This window comes from Diprion similis, chromosome 10 (genome assembly GCF_021155765.1).
Source record: "Diprion similis isolate iyDipSimi1 chromosome 10, iyDipSimi1.1, whole genome shotgun sequence".
In the NCBI taxonomy this organism is placed as follows: Eukaryota; Metazoa; Arthropoda; class Insecta; order Hymenoptera; family Diprionidae; genus Diprion; species Diprion similis.
Window position 1 is genome coordinate 21,254,491 of NC_060114.1, and position 22,278 is coordinate 21,276,768.

Below are 22,278 nucleotides of genomic sequence, written 5' to 3' on the forward strand. Positions count from 1 at the left end.
TTCACATCACTGAATTCGAACGGGCGCCCCGAACTCTGTCGGTACAACAGACAACTCGTCGATCGAAGTATTCTTACAGAACATTTTTCGTGACACTTATGAATCGTTTATGAAAGCATTGTGATTTGCGATATTCAAATTGTTACCCCAACACAGCGTTCACATCACTGAATTCGAACGGGCGCCCCAAACTCTGTCGGTACAACAGCCAACTCGTCAATGCGATCCCCAGATGTCGCTACGAACATTCCACAATTGCAAAACAAGAGAATAGCGAAAGAAATGGGTGGGAAACTCACGTTAGTAGTTAGTAGTATGTAGGTATGTAGTATGTACGGTCTTTTGAAGTGATCTGTGATCTTTTCTACCTCGCATCCGATGGTATAGCCTGCCGGTTACTACACGTTTTACACAAAGAGTATATAGCATTGTTCTACACATGCACGACACGCATCGGCGTGAAGCGTGTAAAAAGCACTGAATCTCGCCAATAGTACTTTGATTCTACACAGAACTGAAGTAGAAGTACAGAAACGAGAATAATACTGATCCGATAGTACCTATCCATCTATGCCTTGTTTTTCCACAAAGATATTATTTATGTTCTATATCAGTATCAATGGTCGTATAGTGTTAGGACGGTAATTATTAGTAACGATATATTATGTAGGGAATGACCTCATATTTCTATTTAAGTTTGATAAATACCGAAGTGGACTATTGTATATAAAATAGTTTGTCTCGAAATGGGAAATAAAATACCCTCGATATGCGAATTCGAAATTTTTCATCCACCATGTAAAAAAATCTCCCTCATTCCTAAAACAGAAGAAAAACGTCCAATTGTTCACTGAAAATTATAAGCAATTCAGAAATGAAAATTATTCAAACCCCTCCTTTGTTTGATCACTTGTAATGTCTTCTATTTTTGAACGGAAAGCTCAGTCGCTCTTAAATTGATCGAAGATCCCCAGCATGATAAGAACTTTGTCTTTCTTGTGAAATAGAAGTATAACCATGCAGCATATTTTATTTTTCAACATATTTCCCCAGGTGAAACGGCCCTGCCATAATGTCCCAGTTGGATCTCGACCCTCAATTTATGCAAGGACTCCGTCTCCTACATTCTCCGAACAAGGATTCAGCTGAGCAGCTTCGGTCCCTTCTCGATGACGCGATCAGACAAAAACATGGCCCAGCCAAAATGCTCTGCAACGTTCTTCATAAAAAGGTGCAAAGAATAGATGATTTTCATTCACCTAGTCCAAGCTTCAATTTGTTAATTGTACTTGATACAGAAATGAGACTGTGTAAAAAAAAAGGCAATGAACTCTGTTATTTTTCAGTACACAATGGAAGAGCCAGTGCTTAGCGATCACAGCAGTGGTAGCAGCAAGAAGAGCAAAGGATCCACCACATCGTCCAAGCACTCGAGTAAATCGAGTAAAAACAGTTCACCCATCAACCTACCTTCGCACGATACTCCCCCCGATATTCTCCAATCAGACGACACTTTCGCTCTAGAGATTCTAGAAGATGATTTAACATGCGTCATTTGCAAGGGAATGGATGTAGGGGCGAGGAACAGACTTGTGGAATGCGTGGAATGCCATTCTCTCTATCACCAGGAGTGCCATACGCCTCACATTCTGGATACTCAAATAGACGATCCCAGACTAGTTTGGTATTGTTCGAACTGTTCAAAATCTCAACAGGTGGGTGAGGCTTTGTTTTAAAACTTTATACTCGCAGATCTTTCGATTATATTCTGGAAGCTTGCTTGACTTTCATTTAAATTATTCCCTCAACTATCTCAGGCTTCAAAGGACAGAAGTTCGCCGAGAACTATCGTCGAAGGGAAATCCAAAGATCACAAAAAGTCATCAGGTTCTGGTAAGTTTACCAAAAGTAACAAAAATTCAACGATTTTTTCGTACAAAGTGCTTGATATTATCTTTAATTTTGTTTCCGTAGCCTCGAAGCATTCCGACAAGTACAAATCAACTTCTAGCAACGTTACCACGTCGCAGTCTAATAGCGGCGGCAACACACCGACAGGTACACCTAGCGTACCGAAACTCACGCCGAATATAAACATTGTCAGTGGCGACAGAAGACTAAGGGATATGATGAAGAAAGTGAAGCAAGAGAAACGCAGTAATAGTAGTGGTAGTAGTAAGCACTCTGCGTCAAATGCACTTTTGTCCTCGTCGAAAACTGCCCAAGATAAGTCTTTACTATTTAAGATAAAATCGGGCTCAGAATGAATGATAGGAATAAAATATCTTTGTTTTTTTTTTTTTTTCCTTCCCCCCCTCCTCTTACGTCGAGCAATCTTGCTAGAGTGGCCGATTTTAGATTGAAAAAATCTTTGTAGATGTAAATTGATCGAAGTAAAACCGTTTTTTGTTTTTTTTTTTCATTTAAACAAAAATTTGTCTAATTCTGACCAACCTTGTCCCTTGCCCCTCCACTTACACAGGTATAATATGGTACGAAATGAATCATGGGAAGACATAAGAATGTTTAGTTTATAATACCAATATATTTTGCGATTTCTCAAATGTTTGTCCCTACGTCCCATTGAAAATTTGGCAAGAGTCGTTTTCGTTTGTTTGTTTCTTATTTTTTTCCTCATTTTCTTTCCGAGTGTCACTTAGAACCTAGCAGGTGCGGGATTTTTGGGTATTATGTACAGGGGTGTCATGGGATATATTAGCATGCACACACATATATACATATTTCGTAATCTAATAATAAAATATGTTCGCTTCCTATATCAAAGTGGTGTGCCTACTCATATTGCCCAACAATACCTAAAGTATTTCCAAGTACCCGTACAGAGTATGTTCCTATTTAATGCTAATCCAATATGGTGACTTAAGTGATTTCAAGCGCGCAGCAATAAGTGAATATTGATTGGTGAAAAGTTTTAATTTTCGTTACCATCTGTACAAAATTTATAAATATTTCAGATATATATTGTATGTATATATCAGCTGTAAAACCTATGTTCGCGTCTCTTGTGCACAACTTATATGAAATTATAACAAAAACAATTGGCACATTTGTATAAAAAATGTACGTACGCGACTTCGGAGTGTCTATATTAATGTATCTATATAGGTACCTTTTTATTTTAATTTTTAATTTTTACTTTATATTATATCAATATGAACAAAGCTTTAATTGGCGTTATTGTTTTCTGAATCGTTTCATCTCTTGCTTTTCTTCGTCTAAACAGCTACAATCACAAATAAGTTAAAATCATCGTTTAGTAAACATATGTTGTTAGTCTGTTTTTTAGTCTCTTCTCCGAAAACGAGCCAAACAAGTACGCTGTAACGGAGATGACAGACTGACGTGAAAGTCTCAAAGTGATCACATTGGATATATTGAAGCCGGAATATGCTCTTGGGGTACTTTCAAAAAATTTTAATTCCTTTTGGTTGTCGCACGCATTCGCGTACAAAAGTAATCGTCTTCGGTGAGTCTGTCGTCCGTTCGTATCTGTGATCCACCAGCTACGCTGCCGATAGTTTTGTGTGTGCGTGACGCGTTTTATTTTTCATATTTCGAGTAAACATGTACATTGTTAGCACGCGCTACTGAAAAAATATCACTGTCCAATAATGCAATTCAACCGATTCCTTCGAATACTGATAGCGTTAGCCGATAGCGGATAACGTGTAGAAAAAGTAAAAAACAAAAAGAAAAAAAATATACACATAAAAGGAAACTCCCAAGCATGACGATGTTTGCGATCGACAAACCTATAATAAACGTAATAACACAATGTAAAATGTAGCTGCACTATTAACGACGTACGTTCTTACAGTACTAGCTCATTCATAGGTATAAATAAATACAATACATATAGAGAGAGAGAGAGAGAGAGTTACATAGATATGTGGCCGGAGAAGAGAGAGAGAGCGAGAGAGAGCCTGGAGACAAACGTTGCAAATATGATTGAAAGGTAAGAAAAGGCGCAAAAGATGAAGAAAGGATGGAAAAGAGAGAGAGAGAGAAAGTCGTGTATTAATTAAGTACAGGGCTGAGCAATGTCCCAAACTCCCTGCCTTCCTGGACCACATTAATTAATAATTCATACTTATAGATCAAACAGACATAACGGATCTAATCAATACTAATTAGATCAATTCGATAGTTCATAGAAGCGCATAGAGAGCCATGGCAGTGCGCGCTGAGTTAACTCTTGCTAAGACGCGATATCTAGCCAAAAATTTTGCGAAATATAAAAACGATTCGCCAGTCTCATGAAAACATACGTATATGATATAGTGAAAAATAAAAAAAAAAAAAAAAAACAAATCCGCAAATGTATCAAAAAAATATTGCAGTAAGGTATAATATATTATCACTACTAACGACACGTGTCTTCAATGCGCCAATATTTCGAATAATTTTGCAGTATCAAAGACGTGCGCCTCGGTTTGGATGGCCATGCGTATCACCGTGTATAAAATTTCAACTCGATCAGAACCTATTCAGACACCTCAGCGCCTGACACACTTGTATAAAACGTACTTTAGATCAATATATATAATATTGTTCTTAACGATCATCGATAATCACTAATAATTAATAATATCAATAATTATTTATATAGAAAATTAATAATAATTCCCGATAATTATCATAATAACTGATAAGAGATATTTCACAAGTCCGTTATTACGGTATTATTTCATAACAACCATGGCTGGTTGCTCTTCTCATCCTTCTTCTTCGATATTATTATCGACATTGTTATTATTACTGTATAGAGTATAAACTAAATAATAATAATAATTAAAGAAAACAATATATATAAAAAGAAAGTAACGAAGTAAATGCTAAAAAAATTACGTAATCCATGTACGTAGCTAGGCCTAGAGTAGACTGAGCTGCTCTTAATAACGCTTACTCTTTTTATTCGTTAATCCTATGTCAATATCCTTAATTCGCAATATAATTATCTTTTTCTCAGATCTGTTTATCGGAAGGTTTCTTCACCTTACCAAACGGGTCGCAAATACCTACGCACGTTCGTTTCACATGAATTCGCAGCGGGCTTAGCTACAGTTTTTTTTTTTTTTTTTTCTTCTATTTTCTTTTATTCTAAGAGATTCATTGGAATAGAACCACGCAGCGAAGCTTAAGTCATAATAATTGTTTTCGTGACAAGTGTGGATAAAATTTGGATTTCTTGACAAGTGTGAAACTCACGCGGGTCAGGAAATTCTTATACGCGAATATGTCACGAATCCTATTTTCCCAGCTACCTCTTGTCAAAAACTACAAAGTAGTCGAGTCATTGACGGAGGTAGTGCGGAAAATAAATTATCTCAGTATGTGCTTTCGGTAGCTTCCATTGTTGTGGTTTTATCTTATAATTTTTAATTTTTTTTTTGTTTTCATTCTATTTTTTGCTTTTTAAGTAGAAGAGCATGAGAGTATCACTTTCCGCAAATGCTGTATTAACATGTGAAGGTACATGTAGTAGGTACATATAGTTCCTAAAATCCCTCTCCGGCTAGCTGGCTACTATCCGAGAAGGTATGTCATGAATTTGTGAGGATTCAACGTGCTTGAATCATGAGGTCTTCGGTGAGTATTTAAGCCATAAATGACTCCTTACACACCACCGTTTAAATTAATATCAAGAACGGTTGCTAATCCTTGATTGGACTTGATCTATGAATTCTCGTTACCGAGTTGCCGTTTCTTTCCTTAAAGATTAAGTAAGTTGTCCCTACCTTAGAGAAATTTTTTAAGCGACATTATTTAGTCTTTTCTAATACTTCTTGGCGTTCCAAACTCATCGACTTTGTCACATCACCATTTTAATCGTCAATATCATCACCGGGAATATCGAAAATAAAAAACGATCCACTAAAATCTCACTGGTTCTGCAGCGGCGTGTAGTGTACCTATATTATGTATATGAGAAATGCGGAGATTCATTAAATGCGAAGTTGCGCATATTCAAATTAATCTTCCTCGTCAACTTATTCCTAGTTTCTGCTCTTTTTTTTTTTCTCCTTTTCTCTCCTATCTTTTCCCACATTTCGGACACCGCATATTATGGCTTTTGTTGACTTATCGGTAGTCTACAGTCTCTGCACCATAGCATTAACGTTTCCACGCAATTTATGGCATCTCTGAAGCTGATTTAGTCGAGGCACTAGTCAGTATTCATGAGGGGGTCGTCGGGTCCTAGAGCGGAAAGAGCCAGGTTGTGTCAGCAAGCGCTGGTTTCCTCTCCTTCGAGCGTACATGCCACGTTTTCCAACCTGTGCGCAAGATGCAGCTTGCGACAGCCCGCATCGGTTTCCAAGGCCTCTAGGATCTGCAAGAGTAAGTAAAACAAGACGGTATAACATTCGTATCGACTTACTCGAGGTATAATCGAAATATTAATTTGGATAAATCAGACAACTCGTTCTCACTTGTTCGTAATATTTGCTGACATAAATATAGAGCTCTTTGAGCGCGGCGATAACGTCAAACTCATTGGCATGAGCGGCGCTGAGCTGTTGCATAGCGCTGGACATCTCCTGATCGGTAATCAGTGGCAGTCTTTGCACGTCGCTGTAAAACCTTCCGACTTTTTCCCTATAATGCGGTATATCCTTGGCAAAGAGAAGTTTGTTGGACGGCGAGTCTTTTCCCAGCCTGTGCTCGGTTGTCGAGCACGAATCCATGAACGTCTGGGCGATTACAGAAAGGCTCGAGTCGACGGTAGTTGTTTTATTTATGTCGAACATGAAGTCAGGATTCTTAATGAAATTCACCCAGAACCTCAGCGGCAGGCTGTTCGATTTCCAGGCATGAGGCACTTCGGGGTCCGTCAGTCCGTGTCTCTTCGCCGCCTCGTCCAACAAGTCAAAGAGCCACTTGACGGCACTGGGCAATGCTTCGTTGGCGGTTAAAATGGTGTTCAAAAAATCGTCGACAAACTTTTGCACCGTTCCCTTGGTCGAGAGCAATCTGGTGAGAAATATCTCTGGGATAGCTTTGTGGGTTCTTTCGGGAAGGTGATGTTTGCCCCCCGTGGTTCCCATGCCTGGCGGATAATGCCCTTCCTCTACCGGTCTCACGAGATGATAGAGTCTCTGGTTGCCCCCGTGACCGCTTTCGATGTCTCCGTTGGCAGTTATAACGGGAGGAGAGTGTTGAGAATTGAAATAAATCCCCCCCGGGGAATGAGAGTAGGATATAGGACTGAGCATGGCGTGGTTGGGCGTGGAAGAGAGGTGACCCGACGAGCAATGATTGCTGTGATGATGCGACGGCTTGCAGTTGTGACAAGGCGGCTTACAACTAACGGAGAACCCGTCGTTCTGTCTGGGTATCAACGACATCACCGCCGACTCTTTAACCCCGTAGTGAGCCAGGGTGTTTATTTTCTTCCACTCCTCGTTGCACTTGGTGGTCAGATCTTCATCCTGCAGAGTGAGATGACCTCCGCGGCCGTGCCGCCACTCGAGATCAACCTCATGAATGGACGGTCGTGCTGAAAATGGTGTGTTTTTGTACAAGGCATCTAAAATCTTTGATTTCACTTGGTTTATCGTGTCGCAGTCGAGTACTTTGCACTGTATTTTCTCATCGAGGTCATCCTGAACAACGTGTAACGTAACAACGCCGTGTTCTATCTGTTCGCGCAACAGTCTTTCTTCGGAAAGAGAATACCTTGCGTCGTGAGTTATAACGTCGACCGGTCCTTTCTCGATTTGATGTTTTATCGCCTTGAAGAGTAGAAAGAGCGACGAACCGGCGTAATCTTTGAGGTAATTATACATGCAAAGCGCCATCCAGTTGGTGAGCATCTTCTCAACAACGGATTCCGTTCTCCTTAACATCAGCTGAGGATACTTTGTACCGACAGATTTGTCAATTAGACGAAGCAACAGATTCATCAAGATGTCGGTTGCATACTCCATTTTTCCCATAAGAACGACCATCAGAAGCGAGGCGACGTTCACCTTGTCCCTGATGTTGAAGGACTTCTGTGCTTCCAGAGTATCGATAAAAGTTAGTATAAAACACTTGTTGTTTATCAGCTGTTCGAACTGCAGCATAGCAGCGTCATAATTTGTTCTCGGTATGTTGTTCCGTGGTCTTGGATCGTTCAATATTGGATGATCTATAACCCCAGGAAAGAAGACCTTCATGATGTAATTTTTGTGGTCCAGGGTCGGTATTCCTGACGATTCAAGGTCTGCGGTAAGATCGGTCATGTCGGTTTGAAGCTCGGCAAAAGCCTGCTTGCATTCCATGCGAACATTGCTTTCCAAAGTATCCATCTGTATCTGAATCCGTTTGTACTCTCGCTCAGCCTGCGTGCTTTTTCTTCTGTACAAAACGAGGACTAAAACGAAGAGAAAAACCAGCCCAAAAGTCCCAGCTGCAATTCCTGCGATAGCTTCAGGTGGAAATGGGTACGATTTGATAACGTCATAGCGGAGATATCCAATTGGAAACCTCAAACTTTGCCCGACGCGAACGACGACCAAAGGCAGACCGTCTTCCATTTTGATTCCAAGCTCATCAGTGTCGCTTGGCTGCTGATCAGGCGGAGTGCAAACGAGCTGCGTTAAAGCCAAGGATGTCACATTGCACGGCATGGTACCAACGGTAACGTTAACGTCGGACTCGTCGCTTGCGTGGTTCAAGTTTTCACCTTCTATAACGAGCGTATCACCTTTGTAGAGTTTCACGCTATTCGGAAACGGGAAGAACTTTGGATCCTCAACGTAAAGCAGCTGATTCCTCGGGCTTTGAGGGTGCTTTTCCAGATGTCTTACGGTTTCGACATTATCCATAACAAAACCAATTCTTAAAGCTAATTGAGATTCCTTTAGAACCTGAGATCCATGTTTATGGAGGGATCGTTTGACGCGCTGCGTCACCTTGAACTTCTCAGCTATGCAGGGACTCGGGCATTCCATTTGAGTAGGATTCAACACCGTGCAGATAGTTTTGTTAATCGGCACTGGATCGTTCTCAAGGTAAACCTCCATCTCCGGTTTTTGTATTGTATCCAGATTAGTCCCGTGTACGGTGATCATTCTCCCACCCGAAGCGAAGCTTCTCAATGGTTTTATCTCCATTATCGTAGGATCTTGCGTATAGTTGTACGGATTATTGTCCAGAGTGCGATTCGCACCGTCAATGCTCAATGTGAGCCGTCTTATTCGCCTTACCCACCCAGACTTGCTAGTTACACAAGTAAGCCGAGTACTGCTAGCTTGAGTGGCATTCACCTGACACGGAAGTTCGTCCAAGAATGCCGAAATCGTACTTCCAATATTGAGATACATCCCGGAAATAGCCAATTGCGTCCCCCCGCTTTGCGGTCCGATCGAGGGATACACACCGGTCAACTGGATGTCTTTGTAATTAAAAAGTACCGCGCTCTCCGTGTACCCGGCATCGTTACCGACGACGACTGAGGCCGTAGCCTCGTGAGGACTGGGACCAGTGCGGCAAACTATTTTTACGGAAACCTCGTAGTCCTCCAGAGCACAGGGTGTATCGCCAATGCGTATTTTCCCCTCCACGTCGCTTTCCTTGAGGCCCAAGTTGCTTCCTTCTATGGTTACCAACGTGCCGCCTTCGATCGGACCGCTGAGAGGTTTTATCATGTCGATTCTTGGCTTAGGACACTCCATGAATGGTGAATAGAGGCAGGAGTGTCTGTAGACGCAACTGTTTTCGCACCAGGTGCATTCATATTGCGGGTCTCTGGTAACGCAGAGGGAACAATCAGCGTGTTCTCTGTGAGAACCAAGGACTTCGCACTTGTAAAGAACCACCGTGGTCTGATCGACGTGATGGTTCGTGTTCCAAACGACAGTAACAGCAGCTTCGTATTTGCCCGATATCGCCTCGTAGGAGTAAACAGTTTTGTCGCATACGATAAAGCGGTTGCTGTCGACGCGTGCCTGAACCCTGAGATTTGCACCTTCGATTGTAACGATACACTGGAAGCCCGTATGCCCGACTTGTGGATGCGGTAGATTTTCAACCTCAAGAACTATTTCCTTCGGCACGTTGTTTGGAAGCATCAATGGTTCGTCCCTCCTTGCAAAACGTGGACAATATTGAACTCCGTGGGTCGCTAGATGCGATGGATTCTGTGAAATCAAGTTTTTTATCAGCAAAATGTCTAATTACGTAGAGGAAGTTATGGTTAGATATGATACGATGAAAATTCAATTAGCTTATCTGACACATGACAACATGACTAATAGAACAAGAGGAAATAATAATGTCTAATGACGCATATCTATTGTTTTCTATACGTATCAAACCATGAATCACAAGGTCAAAACTTTTCTGTCTCCAACTTGGTCAGTTTTTACATTAACCTTTAGACGGCCAGCCGGGAACTCCGCCGGACGATTTGACTACTTATATTCATAAATCGTACCAGGAAAAATATCGAATTCCAAGAGAAAAATGCCAGCCCTCTAAAGATTGTTCTCGTGTCAAAATAAATGTAAATACTCACATTTTCTCCCGAGATGACATTGCCCTGGCAGCACGTGGTGTTGTGAGTGCATTTGTTCTCATACACGCACCAGCTACAAGCCCACTGAGCCCTGACGCATTCCGAGCACATGGTGTGCCTAGAGCAGTCGTAGTAGGCAAAATTGCGCGATACAAAATCCTTGTTAATTTCGCTCGAGCGGACAGACAAGGGTACTAATACGTGATCGGTATCTTCGGCAATGCTAGGTCTGCCTAACACAGGCGGAGTTGGACAGGACAATCCAAAACGAGTCATCTGAGCATCGATCGGCTCGGCATTTCCAAAGACGCATTTGTACTTAGCACCTGTCGGAAGCTCTGGCAAGGTTCTGATCGTCAACCTGACGGTCGTTATCTGATTTATGGGTATTCTGTCTGGCAGCACTTGCTCGAAATCTATGCACTGCTGTCCTGTACCCAACGACAACCATCGAGGACTGCTGTGGCTGGCTTTCTGGCAATCACCTCTTACTGTACACCTGAATCAGATCGTCAAAAATTCGTTGGCAAGTGCATAAATAAATGATTATAAAAATCGAAAATAAAATATTGAATACTAAATAACGAGTCTAGATTATTCACTCACTTTTTTTCCAGTGAACACCAACCGCAATATGGATCCTTGGCATCCAGACAGCTACTGCAGTTGGTGTAGCTGCTACAATGTTCTACTTTGACTTTGATGATCTTCGAGGTGGATAGAACGTAGAGATATTTTCCGTTGGATGAGATTGTACTATCGGGCAGTAGTTTTTGTCCCTTATCGACAACAATGCTTTCGTAAACGGCTGCCTCGGCTCCTGACAGTAAAACTTTTTTTAAAACGCCGTCAGTTGTTCCCAAAAATGCAACCGTGTGACTTTCTGTGTTCGATATAGTAACAGCGGACACAGATGTGTTGTAAAAGTGTAGCGCTGCCTGAGCGACGATCGGGGAGACCCCAGAAATCTTGAGTCCAACTTCACAAAAGTTCAAAATATTCCCTGTTGTCTGTAAAAGATAATTTCATTATCATTGATTATAGTACAAGATTGTCGACATCGAATCAAAGCTTTCATGCGCGTTATAGTTCACTTACTCCTGCCGTTGGACACTTTCCATCTTGGATAGGACCGCTGACATATCCCATGTTCCTGTATTTGATGCTCCCATTGAAACACATGTGTATATTCTCGTTGAACTTCGTTTCTATGTCTTGCAAACTGTAAACGCATACAGCAGATCGAGGTAGTGGTTCGCTGGTGATGCCTTTGCTGGGAGAAAATACCGACACAAACACAGGATCTCCGATAGAAATCCCTAGCTGCATGGCCAGATCGCTACCAGCCGGAGCAACCTTGGCGTCCTGTACTAAATTGTAGACATGCTGTCTTCCGTCACCGGTGTCGACTGTACACTGAAGGGTGACTTCCGTATAGCTGTCGTAATTTGGATCGCTGATGCAGCTACGGGCGAGTCGAGAAACATAGCCAAGTTCCTCTTGTTCCGGTAGGTGAGATTGCTTTTGAACAAGTACAAAGTACGCGTAATCACTGGCATTAAAACCGTAGACATATTTGACTAAGAAATGATCACGATATTTCACGTCGATGTGTAAAATGGACTGCTTGTTGAAAGTATACTCGGCGAACTCCAAGGTGAATAGTTTTCTACTGGAAATGGCAGGAACGTCATGCCGGTAGTCTCCATTGTTCGTAAATGTCGTACCGACGTATAAAATGTTTGTTCTACCCCAGGGATTGTATTTCTCAGGGCCTACAAAAGCGTACGTCGATGAATTGTCATCGTTTGCAGCCACGCTGTTGAGAATGAATTCTGGTTTCAGGGATATGTTGCTCATTTTGTACTTTTCGCAAGCACCCTGAAGCAAGGAGCCACAGGCGATGAGGGTACGAGAATCAAGGTCAGCCACTAACACCTTGTTCACATTGTCCATCAGAGAAGTAGTTATCTCCCTTGATGGACAACCGCTGGCATGGCACTGCGGATTGTCCATCCTTGGACCTGAAATAGTTTAAACTTCTTTGCATACAATTCTTCCAACACACTCGTCGCCTACATGAACATTTGCCGTGCAAATAATTTTGCTCAGAATTCAATTCTCCTTCAAAAAGTCACAAAAATATTTTCAAGTAGTATAAGGTAGCAGTGATTTCAGTCATAAACTGAAAAATTGCTAGATCATAACTCAAACCAAAAGATGAATAGTCTTAGTATGCATTCCTAAGTCAATTCCAGTACAAACCATGCTAAAACGTTGAGATACGGAAAATAAAATTAAAAGAGCATTACGATAAATGTAAAATATTTACCAGTTGAAACGAGTGCCTCTAATTGTAGGTCCGAGTCTAACTGCATGAGCCGGTTAACAGCCCCAGCATAGAGTCTGTTGGTGATAGGATCGGTGGTAAGGTGATTAAATTTAAGGGCACCTTCTCTAGTGATGTTAGGATCTAGGGGAGAGAAATTGGATCTAAAGGTGCCCGGAGAAGGGAACTGAGCAACAATGTGGGGGGAAGTTTTTTCTAGAGAAAGGGGGACGGGACTGGCTGGTGTGTCCATAGCACCAGCCGCTATGGTGACTAAAAGCCACACGGCAATTGGTAGCGACGATACGGACCCGAGGCATTTGGAAAACAGCGACAATCGTGGAGGAGGCGGTACCGGGGGTGAGACAGGAAAGGGTGGTCGCGACCTGGGGAGCCTCATGGTGCACGGGAATAACAGGCACTGTGTCGCGACACAGTGGACCGGGGTACGAAGCGATTTAGGAAATGTGACCGGAGTGTGTGCCCCGCTGGTAGTTAACCAGTGGCAAAATGGCACTACCAACTACGCCAGCATCCAGACGCCAACATGACGCTTAACGCTTCATGTTCCTGAAAAAGTGTGAGACAGAAAGAACAAATTACTCTTGGAGTACATACAACATAATTGTAATTAAATTTTCACGAATGATTCGACAATTTCAGATCTTGAACAACAACGTTGGGATTATCTGAAAAGGACCAATCCACTGTCTATTTTATAATTTCATTTCAAAGTATTCATTCAAGAAATTGTTTCTGTCATTAGGATCATAATTTTTGCGAGAGACTGACTTTCAATATTATTTCTGAACATTAGACCAAATTTTCACTAATTTGGTTTCAGTGTTGGTACAATACCAGAATCAAACTAAAACAAGATTACTCAGTTATTATCAAACTCTATCTGTGACAATTCCCCATACTTTCGGTTCTTTCAGATCCATTTCTAGAACCCCACGTTACGCGTGTAGCGATTGAATGTATTTTGAGATATCAGAAACAATTGCTAGCAGCTATAGCAGCATTTAAGAACTCTTACTGCATTGTCTAACGAGTTGGCAAGGGGAGTTTTGCAGCTAGTCATAAAAGAATGCAAGCCAAAGTGGACGGATATGAATTGAGCATGGGGGGAAGGGACGTTTAAATCACGCTGTTCAAAAAGCTGTGGCAGTATTACCATTGTTCCAATAACTCGACGTACGACATGTTCCTTTTATTTGAAACAGAATACAAGCAGAGATGTAAGTCGCTGTTATATTCCGATTCCTTTTTCAGTTATCGAAAATAAAGGAAAAAAAAAAAACGGAGATAATACATAAGTGTGTAGAAGAAAAATTAAGTCGTAAAATAGAAATTAAATGTAAATGATAAGAAGAGGGAAGGCGAGGGAAAAGAGGGGTGAAGGGGGGGGGAGTAGCGCAGCAACAAACACACGCACCCGAACTTAATCTGAAATAAATCGTATAGTTTGTATCCTCGCGGGTATCTCTTTGTAAGTAAGAACACGAGAGTATCAGAGGTGAGTGATGATGATAAGAAGAATGAACCGAAGTACGGAACAGGTGCGAGAAACGATTCAGTTTAACCTGCTGCCTCGCGGGAGAATAATAGGGGGAATTAAAAAACGATTTCGAAGTCCCGCTAATTGCGGAGAAGAAACGACGAAGGGTAGGCCAGAGCTCTCGCCCTCTCCTCCTCTCATTCGCATTAATCAAAACGCATCTCTCGCGGCAGCGTTGTGTCGCACGCACAACCACCGCAATCCCAGCGTCACTGTGTGTGCATATAATTGATACCCGCTGCATGTGTGAAGAGAGGAAAGCCGATCGGAGACGTCTTTAAGCGTGTTGTGTATGTACCTAATCTCTAGACGCATACCTTGATCGCCGATGAATCCCGATCGTCGCCGTCGCCGTCGTCGTCGATCCGTCGTAAAGTCACAATGACGGTGCCCGATTTATTGTTTAGTTTTATAGCGGCACAATAGCTAGGGTACATAGCTGGGCTCCTATGCCTCACTGTCCGCTAGATCGTCGTCATCGCCGCTACCGCCGCAAAACATTCCTCTGATGTATAGAATTTCTTATATTTTTTTCTTCCTCTCTCCTCCTCTTTCGATCTCTCTCTCTCTCTCTCTCTCTGTCTCTGTCTATCTCGATCACACTCCTCTTCTCCCTCGCACGTCTTACTGATCCTTCGTTCGTTCGACGACACGCACAACAAACCACCCGCCACTGGCACTTGTGAGGCAACAGGAAATAGCGGCGATCGGCACTTCGTTAACTAATGACGGCCCGCCTGCCGCAAACTACGGGATACTCGCACTGTCAGTTCACTCTCGCAATAATACTAATCTGGGAGTTAGGCACGACCGCCATTAAAGTTCGACTACTGACGGAGGCCGTGGCTGACCGCTAGGCGCTACTCGCTAGGCTACAGCGCAACGTGCGCTGCCAGCGCTAATCGCTACTCCCACTCCTGGGCTCGAGGCGATTATCGAAATCTTGTTTTCGACCAATCGCCAACTATTGGCTGAACGGCATCCACCGATAGCGATTATCGATATCTCGGCTTCGACCAATCGCTAAGCATCGGTTCTCTCGACAAGCGTTACCATTGGCTGAAAAGTAGGCACCGATAGCGATGATCGTAAACAGAGCGGAGTCGCGATTACTCGCGCAAACAACGCCGTCGAGATAAGCCCGCAAATTTTAAATCTGCTAAACACAGAGCTCATTAATGAACAGCCAGTACGGAAGAACTTGAAATCTCAATCGAAAAACTGAACATGAGCTTACAGCAAAAGTACTCAGGCAAACAATAACCGAATGGAACACAATCTATAGTGTACCGTGGAGCATTCAACAAGTTCCATAGAATCGTTCAAATGCAAGGTGGCGACCATTTTGCTTAAACAAAATTCCGCAACTTTTCTCGTCAGAACATTCAGAATTCCCTGAACTTTTTACACAAAAGTTGAGTGAAGTTAGGCGACTGTTACACCCAAAAGCTCCAGAAATTGAAGGGGGAGAACGGGAAAGGGTAGAAATTAGATAATAGCATTTTCTAAAGCAAGCCTACCTAAATTTACGAAACATGGTCGAAGTTTGAAGAATACATATAAAAAAGTTCGTTTTTCCATGTGGACCATCGAAATTCCCTGAATAATCCCGATTTCCCGGTTTGTAGCCACCCTGTGAATAGCACACAGTTCTGTAATACTGAATACTTTTGCGAAGGGAGCTCAAGTCGAATTCCTAGCGAAACTAGATGGGTAGCGATATAAATCAATGCGTTTAGATTTCGCTAGTCTTGTCACAATTTATTTGTAAATGTTATATTATTTACACATATACCCTAAGTCTCAAATATCGTAACATCATTTCATTATGGAGAGGTTGTGAATTTTCATCTGGTTTATTTCAATATATAACAAACATAGTAAATAATTAATAGATATAGCAGAATTCATAGAATCGAAAGTATGACGAATGATGCGTAAAAAGTATAACATATCAATATGCTGTGTGGATTGTTTTATCTTGTTTCGCTTACTCCTATCTTTTCACCGGTTTCCTGGGGGTCTGTCATACAAATGTAAAGTTGAGTCTCAAGTCTGAGATGAATCGGTCGCGTTTTTTTTTTTTTTTTTTTGACATAGTTCTTCGTAACACACATATTCGTTACGAATTTAGTTAAGTGTTGGAAAGAAAAGGAAATTTTGGTTTCGTTCTCTTTTCTACCTTCAAATATCTAGATTTGTCAAATATTTCGCGCGCAATGAAAGACATATTTCGCATATGAAAAAAAAAAATCCTCGCCGGTGCTACTCAGCGCGCAACGACCAAGTATGTACACAGAGAAAGGCGTCCTCTCGTCTTTCCTCCTTCCTTCCCTCTCGAATATTGTATCAAAATTATAAAACAAAGAGAAGGTAGGTATAACATTTTAAAAGTTTCCACAAAGAATTATTAACATTATCAGTATTATTATTATTACTATTATTATCCCTATTACTACTCTACGCGTGTCGTTACGTATGGGTAGTTCGCGTTTTCGATGGCTTCTAATTTCATCAATTTTAGTTCAGTCCACCGGTGTAACGTTAAAACGAGATATGCTACGTAGATGAAGGAACAAATAAAAAAAAAAGTAGTTTGAAACACCCAGGATTACATGACATTTTCGTGGTAAAAATAAAAAGAGGAAACCACGTTGTGCCAAGTTCAAATATACCGTTGTCTGTCAAATTACTCAAGTAACCAGTACTTGTTCGTAAAAATTTATAGCTCATTTCTTTCGGCCACAACCTCATAGCCAGTAAACTGTCATTCGATTACCAATTACTGTCAATCTAATTACTATTGTTTTCTTTTTTTCCTTTTTTTTTATTTTTCGTTTGTGTGTGTGTAAAGAGACCAAGGCGTTCAGCATTCATTTCACTTCCTCACTCTCCATTCGGACTAGTGCCTCTTACAAACTACATACAGCCGTACACAGCTTTTCACAAGTATAAGGGATTTTTCTTTTTTTATAATCACCCGCATTTTTTCTTTTCTTTCTATTTTTAACTTTTTCTGTACTTCATATGTGTGTATAAGGGTGGGTGGGTCGCCACACGCGCAACACGCGTGAGTGCGTGCGTATGAAATGTTTCTTTTTTTCCGTTAATTACTATTTCTGACCGTCATTCACAATATAATGTGTATTATGCAAAATAGCAAGTGTGTAGCGAACTTATGCGGGACTGATTGTGGCGATATTGGGGCTGCATGATTTCGGGGCCACAGCTCTTACCCCAAGGAGGGAAAGTCGTGTTCGTCGTCCACCTTCGGAGCGTTTTGACGCCCACGCGGCGATCTTTGTTCCGGCTGCTGAGGCTGAAACAGAAAAATCACCAATTTTCACACCATCTGCTCAACTCGTCGTGGATATGACATGAAATTTTCCTGCAAATTTTATATCACGCATATCTCAATGGTGACTGGTGACATCTTTGACAATCTACTCTCCGTTCATCAATATCAAATTCAACACTTACAGCAGCCACAGGGCGCGGCTCGCGCTCACGGTCACGCGGTTCGCGTTCCCGATCACCGCGGTCCCCGCGATCTCCACGATCTCCACGATCTCCACGATCTCCGCGATCTCCACGATCTCCACGATCTCCACGATCTCCGCGGTCGCCACGATCGCCTCCATCCCTCGGAGCGCCACCGCGACTTCCAAATCCACGACCGCCGCTCCCGCGTTCACCACGTCCGCCGCGACCTCCGCGACCTCCACGTCCTCCAGTACCACGGCGGGTATCACTGAAGTGGAATTCGATGTCAAGGACATGCTTTTGCCTGCCGACACGTTGCGGATACTCAGCAGCGGCATCGTATTCCTCCTCTTCGTCTTCTTCTTCCTCAACTCCTTCCTTCTTTTTCTCAAGAGCGTACATCTTCTTCCAACGAGTAAGATCTTCGCCTTCGCCCGCTTTGCGCAGGTTATATTGGGGCTTTGCACGGTTGCTCTGAAGAGCTTTCCACTCGTCAAGAGTCAATTCGCGCGATTCCTCTTCAGCTGGAGGCTTCTCTTCCGCCGAAGTGTCTGCTGCAGCTGGAGCTTCTCCGTCTTTAGGCTCGGCGGCAACCGGGGCTACGTCTGCATCAGGTTTTTCACCAGCATTCCAGTCTTGGGTTTCCTGGATCATCTGCTCTCTGCGCGCAAAATATCAATATCATTCGTTTAATTGTGAAAAAAGAAAATACGAGCCCTATTCAGCAAATAAAATGTGCTATGGTGACAAATAAAATGTGGAAAAAATTGAGCAGGTCGTTAAATAACTTACTCAATTTCGTCACGATGAGTTCCCCAGTTGTGGCTCCCACCACCCTCTCTCTTGTCAACAGGTTTCACTCCGCTGTAAGCATTTTTCTTCTGGTTAATGATTGCTATGAGCCAGTGAACTATATGATACGAACTTTGCAACAGTGAAGTTGAGCTTCTGGTTAGTGTAAAGGTTAGATAGCTGAAATTATCTCTGATATAACAGCAATTCCGTCTGCCTCATATGTTCACCATTATGAAAATTAAAAAACGTAGCTTAACAGCCTTTATTTCAAAGCTCTTCTGCTCATACTTGAAGAGCTTTAGTTTATCTAGAAATCTGTGTTGGTTTAATGGTAGTTTGTTTACAATAAGCAACGAGATAATTCCATTGCTACACGTACGACGAGAAAGATGGGAGAGTTTGCACATTTTTAACAGAGTGGTATTGAAACAAGTGCGTCATTCGCATGCAGAGACATACATGGTAAAAATCCTTACCTCGGCTGCCCGCTTGCAGACATACACAAGAGAACACCACAAATTATCGTTTGAAAAGTGGAAAAGACTTGGACTCTAAGGGTTGACTCTAGTGCAGATTGTGTTTTGCTAACGTAAACGTGTTTTTACCATGTTCAATGGGCAAGCTTACATCTGTTTAAAAACGGGATCTGCGATAGAAGTATCTTACAGTTCGTGTTTGTATACAACCTTTACCTAAATTCGTTGGCAATTTCAGAGGTTATTCAAAAGACTACACAAATTCTAATTGGGAAACGAGTATCCTACAAATATAATAAGAAAAAGGTGATGGAAATATATTACGCAACAATAATTGATAATTGAATAGTTTTACAATCTTGAAAGTATTGCCAGAAAAAAAAAACCAAAATGCAATTTAACATGAATCGATTTTAAGACAAGCTCAATTTTCCAGCGCAACATTCCGTCTCTAAATGAATCGCATCAAGACTTAGCACACAGGCACAATAGCGGTCGTCCGAGATACACAACTTACGTCTTGTCTGAACGAGACTGACGGTCGAGATCGCGCTTTGGACGGTTTTCGAAACCTCCGCGACCTCCCCGAGTACCGCCACGTCCACGGCCACCTACTCCTCGAGCTCCACCTCCGCGTTCTCTGCGTTCGGTAAACTCGCCACGCTGGTTATCACCGACTGAACCACGGAACTCACGATTATCACGACCCTCTCTGTAATAGAGAAACAGAAATTACATCCCTGTGTCTCATTTGAGAAAAATAATTCAAAGTTCAATATAAGAATATCGCATCGATAGATTGACGCACCCAGAAGGTCCTCGTCTTGGTTCTCCTTGGCCGCGAGGAGTGCGTTGGTCGCCATCCTCTCGGTTGCGCCTGTTGTTACGCTCTTCTCTAGACTCGCCAGAAAATTTCACGTTGCGATCGCCGCCGCTTGATCTTACCGCAGGCTTCTTTTCCACTGTTTACAAAGAATGAGCCAGATATTCTTTTGAACAATAAAAAAAAATTTTAATTAACATAAAAAGTTAATCATAGAAAAATAGTTAGGCTTAGGTGCAAAAAATTTTTTTTATACCTAACGTGACCGAATCCAGCAATTTTATTTACTGTAGATTTCTAACACGTTGGTTTTCTTGGTTTCGTGTTTTAATTGAAATTGCTTCTGGAATGTTACCGTGGATTTGCAAAAATTCCATTTACACAAGAAATTTTAATACAAAAATTATTTATATGGCTAAAATACAAGTAACATTCATTTTATTGGGAATATTATAATTTTTTAATACATTAAGATAAAGGATTGCTCTAGATAATCCAGGTTCGCGAAATTTGGTGGTATCAAATGATGGCGTCACCTGGGCTATTCAATTAGTACAGGTACAGTAAAATGCATAAATACCTTTACCTTCCAACTAACATGTTTTCATTCCAAATGAAAATGCAAGTTCGATTCTATACAAATTATGTGATAACGAATCCCATTTTCTTGCGCCAACTGCATCGCCAGTCATTTTCACATAATTTGTATACAATTGAAGTAGCATTTTGTTTCAGACCTTGAACAAGTTAGCCAGAAAGTTGAGTTATTTACGCATTTTACTACTATACAAGAAATATCAGCATGCAGAACGACTCTGCAAGTAAATCAAGCTTGTGTTACGAGAAAAAACTGTGCCGCAGCAAAATAACTGAAAATTAGAAGAAGTTTGAATCTATTGAGTAATATTGAGCGAAACTGAAATGTTGTACATCGAATGTCTTATAAGGTAGTGAAGTCCACGAGGGTAAATTGCGACACGGCAGAACCAAAAGCATTCTTAGTCAGTGAAATGGAAACGGTTGGGGGGGGGGGGGGGGGGGTTTAATGTGCAACTAAGCGGCAGGGAACCCAACTTAGCAGATTCAATAGAACCAATATAAATATTGTAAGAATGATTGGTTACAGGCGGAATAAAGGCGAGGGCAACTGGCTCTCGGGTAACGACGAGCAACGATATGTGTATTACATAGCGTATATTTGTCGTGTATGCGTAAAAACGCAGCGCTACGCGGCGACGATAGGTAAGCATAAAAGCGAGGACACGAAAATAAGATGGACGTGACACGAGGCGCGAGAAATAAGGGAAAGCTTGACAAAATGCGGAATAAATGAGAACGCATCAGCGAAGGTCGGAAATGCAGTTTTCCTAATTTTTCAACAATTTCCAGACACAGAGAGCGGGATAAATGCACGTGGCTAGGCGGGTAGATGCGATGAGATCATCGCGGCATGTACGAGGCGCCACGAGGCGCGGAGCGCTGCGTATAAAACTAACCTTGATCCTTTTTCGGCTCCTGGTTTTTCGAGGGCGGCTGCTGCTGGGTGTCCTTAATAACGCGGGTTTTCGGTGGCTTGTTGGCCGCAGGTTTCGGAGGCTGATCGGGCTGCTTGGTCTTGTTCTCTTTTTCGGATAGTTTTTCCTTCCTCTTTGCCTCTTTTTCCTGCTCCTTGGCTTTCAGCACCTCCAGAGGGTCCTCGTCCTCGTCCAGGGCGAGAAGGAACTTGTTAGCGACGGCGATGCTGTACGTGTTCTCCATGGCGTCTTTTATCCTCTCTTCGTCGAGGATTATGCGAAAATTTCACGGCTACTTTTGAGCCCTTGTGTAACAGAGACATCCAATATTCCAATATGGCCGAGTCGAAGGCAGATCACCACGAGGTTTGTGCTCGGGCAGGAACCGCGGCCGAGTCTCGGCCCCAGCGCATCCTTCTCCCACCACCGAATCGAGAAACTCTCAAATTAGCATGTTTCTGCATTCCACGGGATGAGAAAAATGAGAAAATTAATTTGCCGATATTTCTTTTTTATAAACAATTCACCCTTTTTATAATAAATTGAGTTATTTCGGAACGGACGCGGCGCCACCAGCCGGCACGATTTCCATAAGCGGTTCTCCGTCGGGCAAAGAAACTGAAAATAACTCTATCAAATTTCAATTTTCTAACCGGAAAAGACACCGCGCTAAATCCCTGATCGCTGATAAGCCGAATAAACGATAACTCGAGGCAAGGTTTTGTTTAAATACCGTGAAATGTAAAATAATACGACGGACTCTGTTAGAGTCGGC

General features: G+C 42.1%; 3 protein-coding genes across 9 annotated transcripts; 1 reads left to right on the forward strand and 2 right to left on the reverse strand.

Moving 5' to 3' along the window:
- The first annotated feature begins 352 nt into the window (after nt 1-352).
- On the forward strand, nt 353-2,302 carry LOC124412007 (integrator complex subunit 12). Of its 4 annotated transcripts, none has more exons than XM_046891644.1 (5): nt 353-381; nt 1,054-1,231; nt 1,347-1,715; nt 1,818-1,893; nt 1,975-2,302. In XM_046891644.1, exons 2-5 carry the CDS (start codon nt 1,073-1,075, stop codon nt 2,265-2,267), a joined length of 897 nt encoding a protein of 298 aa, XP_046747600.1. In that variant the 5' UTR covers nt 353-381; nt 1,054-1,072; the 3' UTR covers nt 2,268-2,302. The 4 variants fall into 4 exon arrangements, with proteins under 4 accessions (XP_046747600.1, XP_046747602.1, XP_046747603.1 ...); XM_046891646.1 differs by lacking the exon at nt 353-381 and adding an exon at nt 496-556; XM_046891647.1 differs by lacking the exon at nt 353-381 and adding an exon at nt 509-519.
- Nucleotides 2,303-2,474: 172 nt separating this feature from the next.
- On the reverse strand, nt 2,475-14,954 carry LOC124411977 (plexin-B). Its single transcript, XM_046891567.1, has 7 exons — nt 14,730-14,954; nt 12,855-13,421; nt 11,621-12,546; nt 11,129-11,532; nt 10,523-11,021; nt 6,453-10,145; nt 2,475-6,352 (listed from the first exon to the last, which is right to left on the reverse strand). The coding sequence occupies exons 2-7, from the start codon at nt 13,249-13,251 to the stop codon at nt 6,245-6,247; spliced, it is 6,027 nt and encodes a 2,008-aa protein (XP_046747523.1). The 5' UTR covers nt 13,252-13,421; nt 14,730-14,954; the 3' UTR covers nt 2,475-6,244.
- A 1,198-nt stretch (nt 14,955-16,152) lies between these two features.
- Nucleotides 16,153-21,878, reverse strand: LOC124411999 (plasminogen activator inhibitor 1 RNA-binding protein-like). 4 transcript variants are annotated; one of them, XM_046891633.1, is made up of 8 exons: nt 21,486-21,878; nt 19,975-20,128; nt 19,684-19,878; nt 19,167-19,178; nt 18,688-18,759; nt 17,971-18,556; nt 17,893-17,937; nt 16,153-17,731 (listed from the first exon to the last, which is right to left on the reverse strand). In XM_046891633.1, the coding sequence occupies exons 1-8, from the start codon at nt 21,745-21,747 to the stop codon at nt 17,645-17,647; spliced, it is 1,413 nt and encodes a 470-aa protein (XP_046747589.1). In that variant the 5' UTR covers nt 21,748-21,878; the 3' UTR covers nt 16,153-17,644. The 4 variants fall into 4 exon arrangements, with proteins under 4 accessions (XP_046747589.1, XP_046747590.1, XP_046747587.1 ...); XM_046891634.1 differs by having other exon boundaries at nt 17,980-18,556; nt 21,486-21,877; XM_046891631.1 differs by having other exon boundaries at nt 17,893-18,556; nt 21,486-21,877.
- Nucleotides 21,879-22,278: the final 400 nt, after the last annotated feature.

Excerpts from the sequence above, each read along its gene's own strand:
- LOC124412007 (XM_046891644.1), top strand. The coding sequence starts at position 1,073 with ATGTCCCAGTTGGATCTCGACCCTCAATTTATGCAAGGACTCCGTCTC. Across the intron at positions 1,232-1,346 it reads GCAACGTTCTTCATAAAAAG|TACACAATGGAAGAGCCAGT; the intron begins GTGCAAAGAATA and ends GTTATTTTTCAG. Across the intron at positions 1,716-1,817 it reads ACTGTTCAAAATCTCAACAG|GCTTCAAAGGACAGAAGTTC; the intron begins GTGGGTGAGGCT and ends CAACTATCTCAG.
- LOC124411977 (XM_046891567.1), bottom strand. The coding sequence starts at position 13,251 with ATGAGGCTCCCCAGGTCGCGACCACCCTTTCCTGTCTCACCCCCGGTA. Across the intron at positions 12,547-12,854 it reads AGAGGCACTCGTTTCAACTG|GTCCAAGGATGGACAATCCG; the intron begins GTAAATATTTTA and ends AAACTATTTCAG. Across the intron at positions 6,353-6,452 it reads TCAGCAAATATTACGAACAA|ATCCTAGAGGCCTTGGAAAC; the intron begins GTGAGAACGAGT and ends TTACTCTTGCAG.
- LOC124411999 (XM_046891631.1), bottom strand. The coding sequence starts at position 21,747 with ATGGAGAACACGTACAGCATCGCCGTCGCTAACAAGTTCCTTCTCGCC. Across the intron at positions 18,557-18,687 it reads ACTCATCGTGACGAAATTGA|AGAGCAGATGATCCAGGAAA; the intron begins GTAAGTTATTTA and ends TTTTGCGCGCAG. Across the intron at positions 17,732-17,892 it reads AGCCGCGCCCTGTGGCTGCT|CCTCAGCAGCCGGAACAAAG; the intron begins GTAAGTGTTGAA and ends TTTCTGTTTCAG.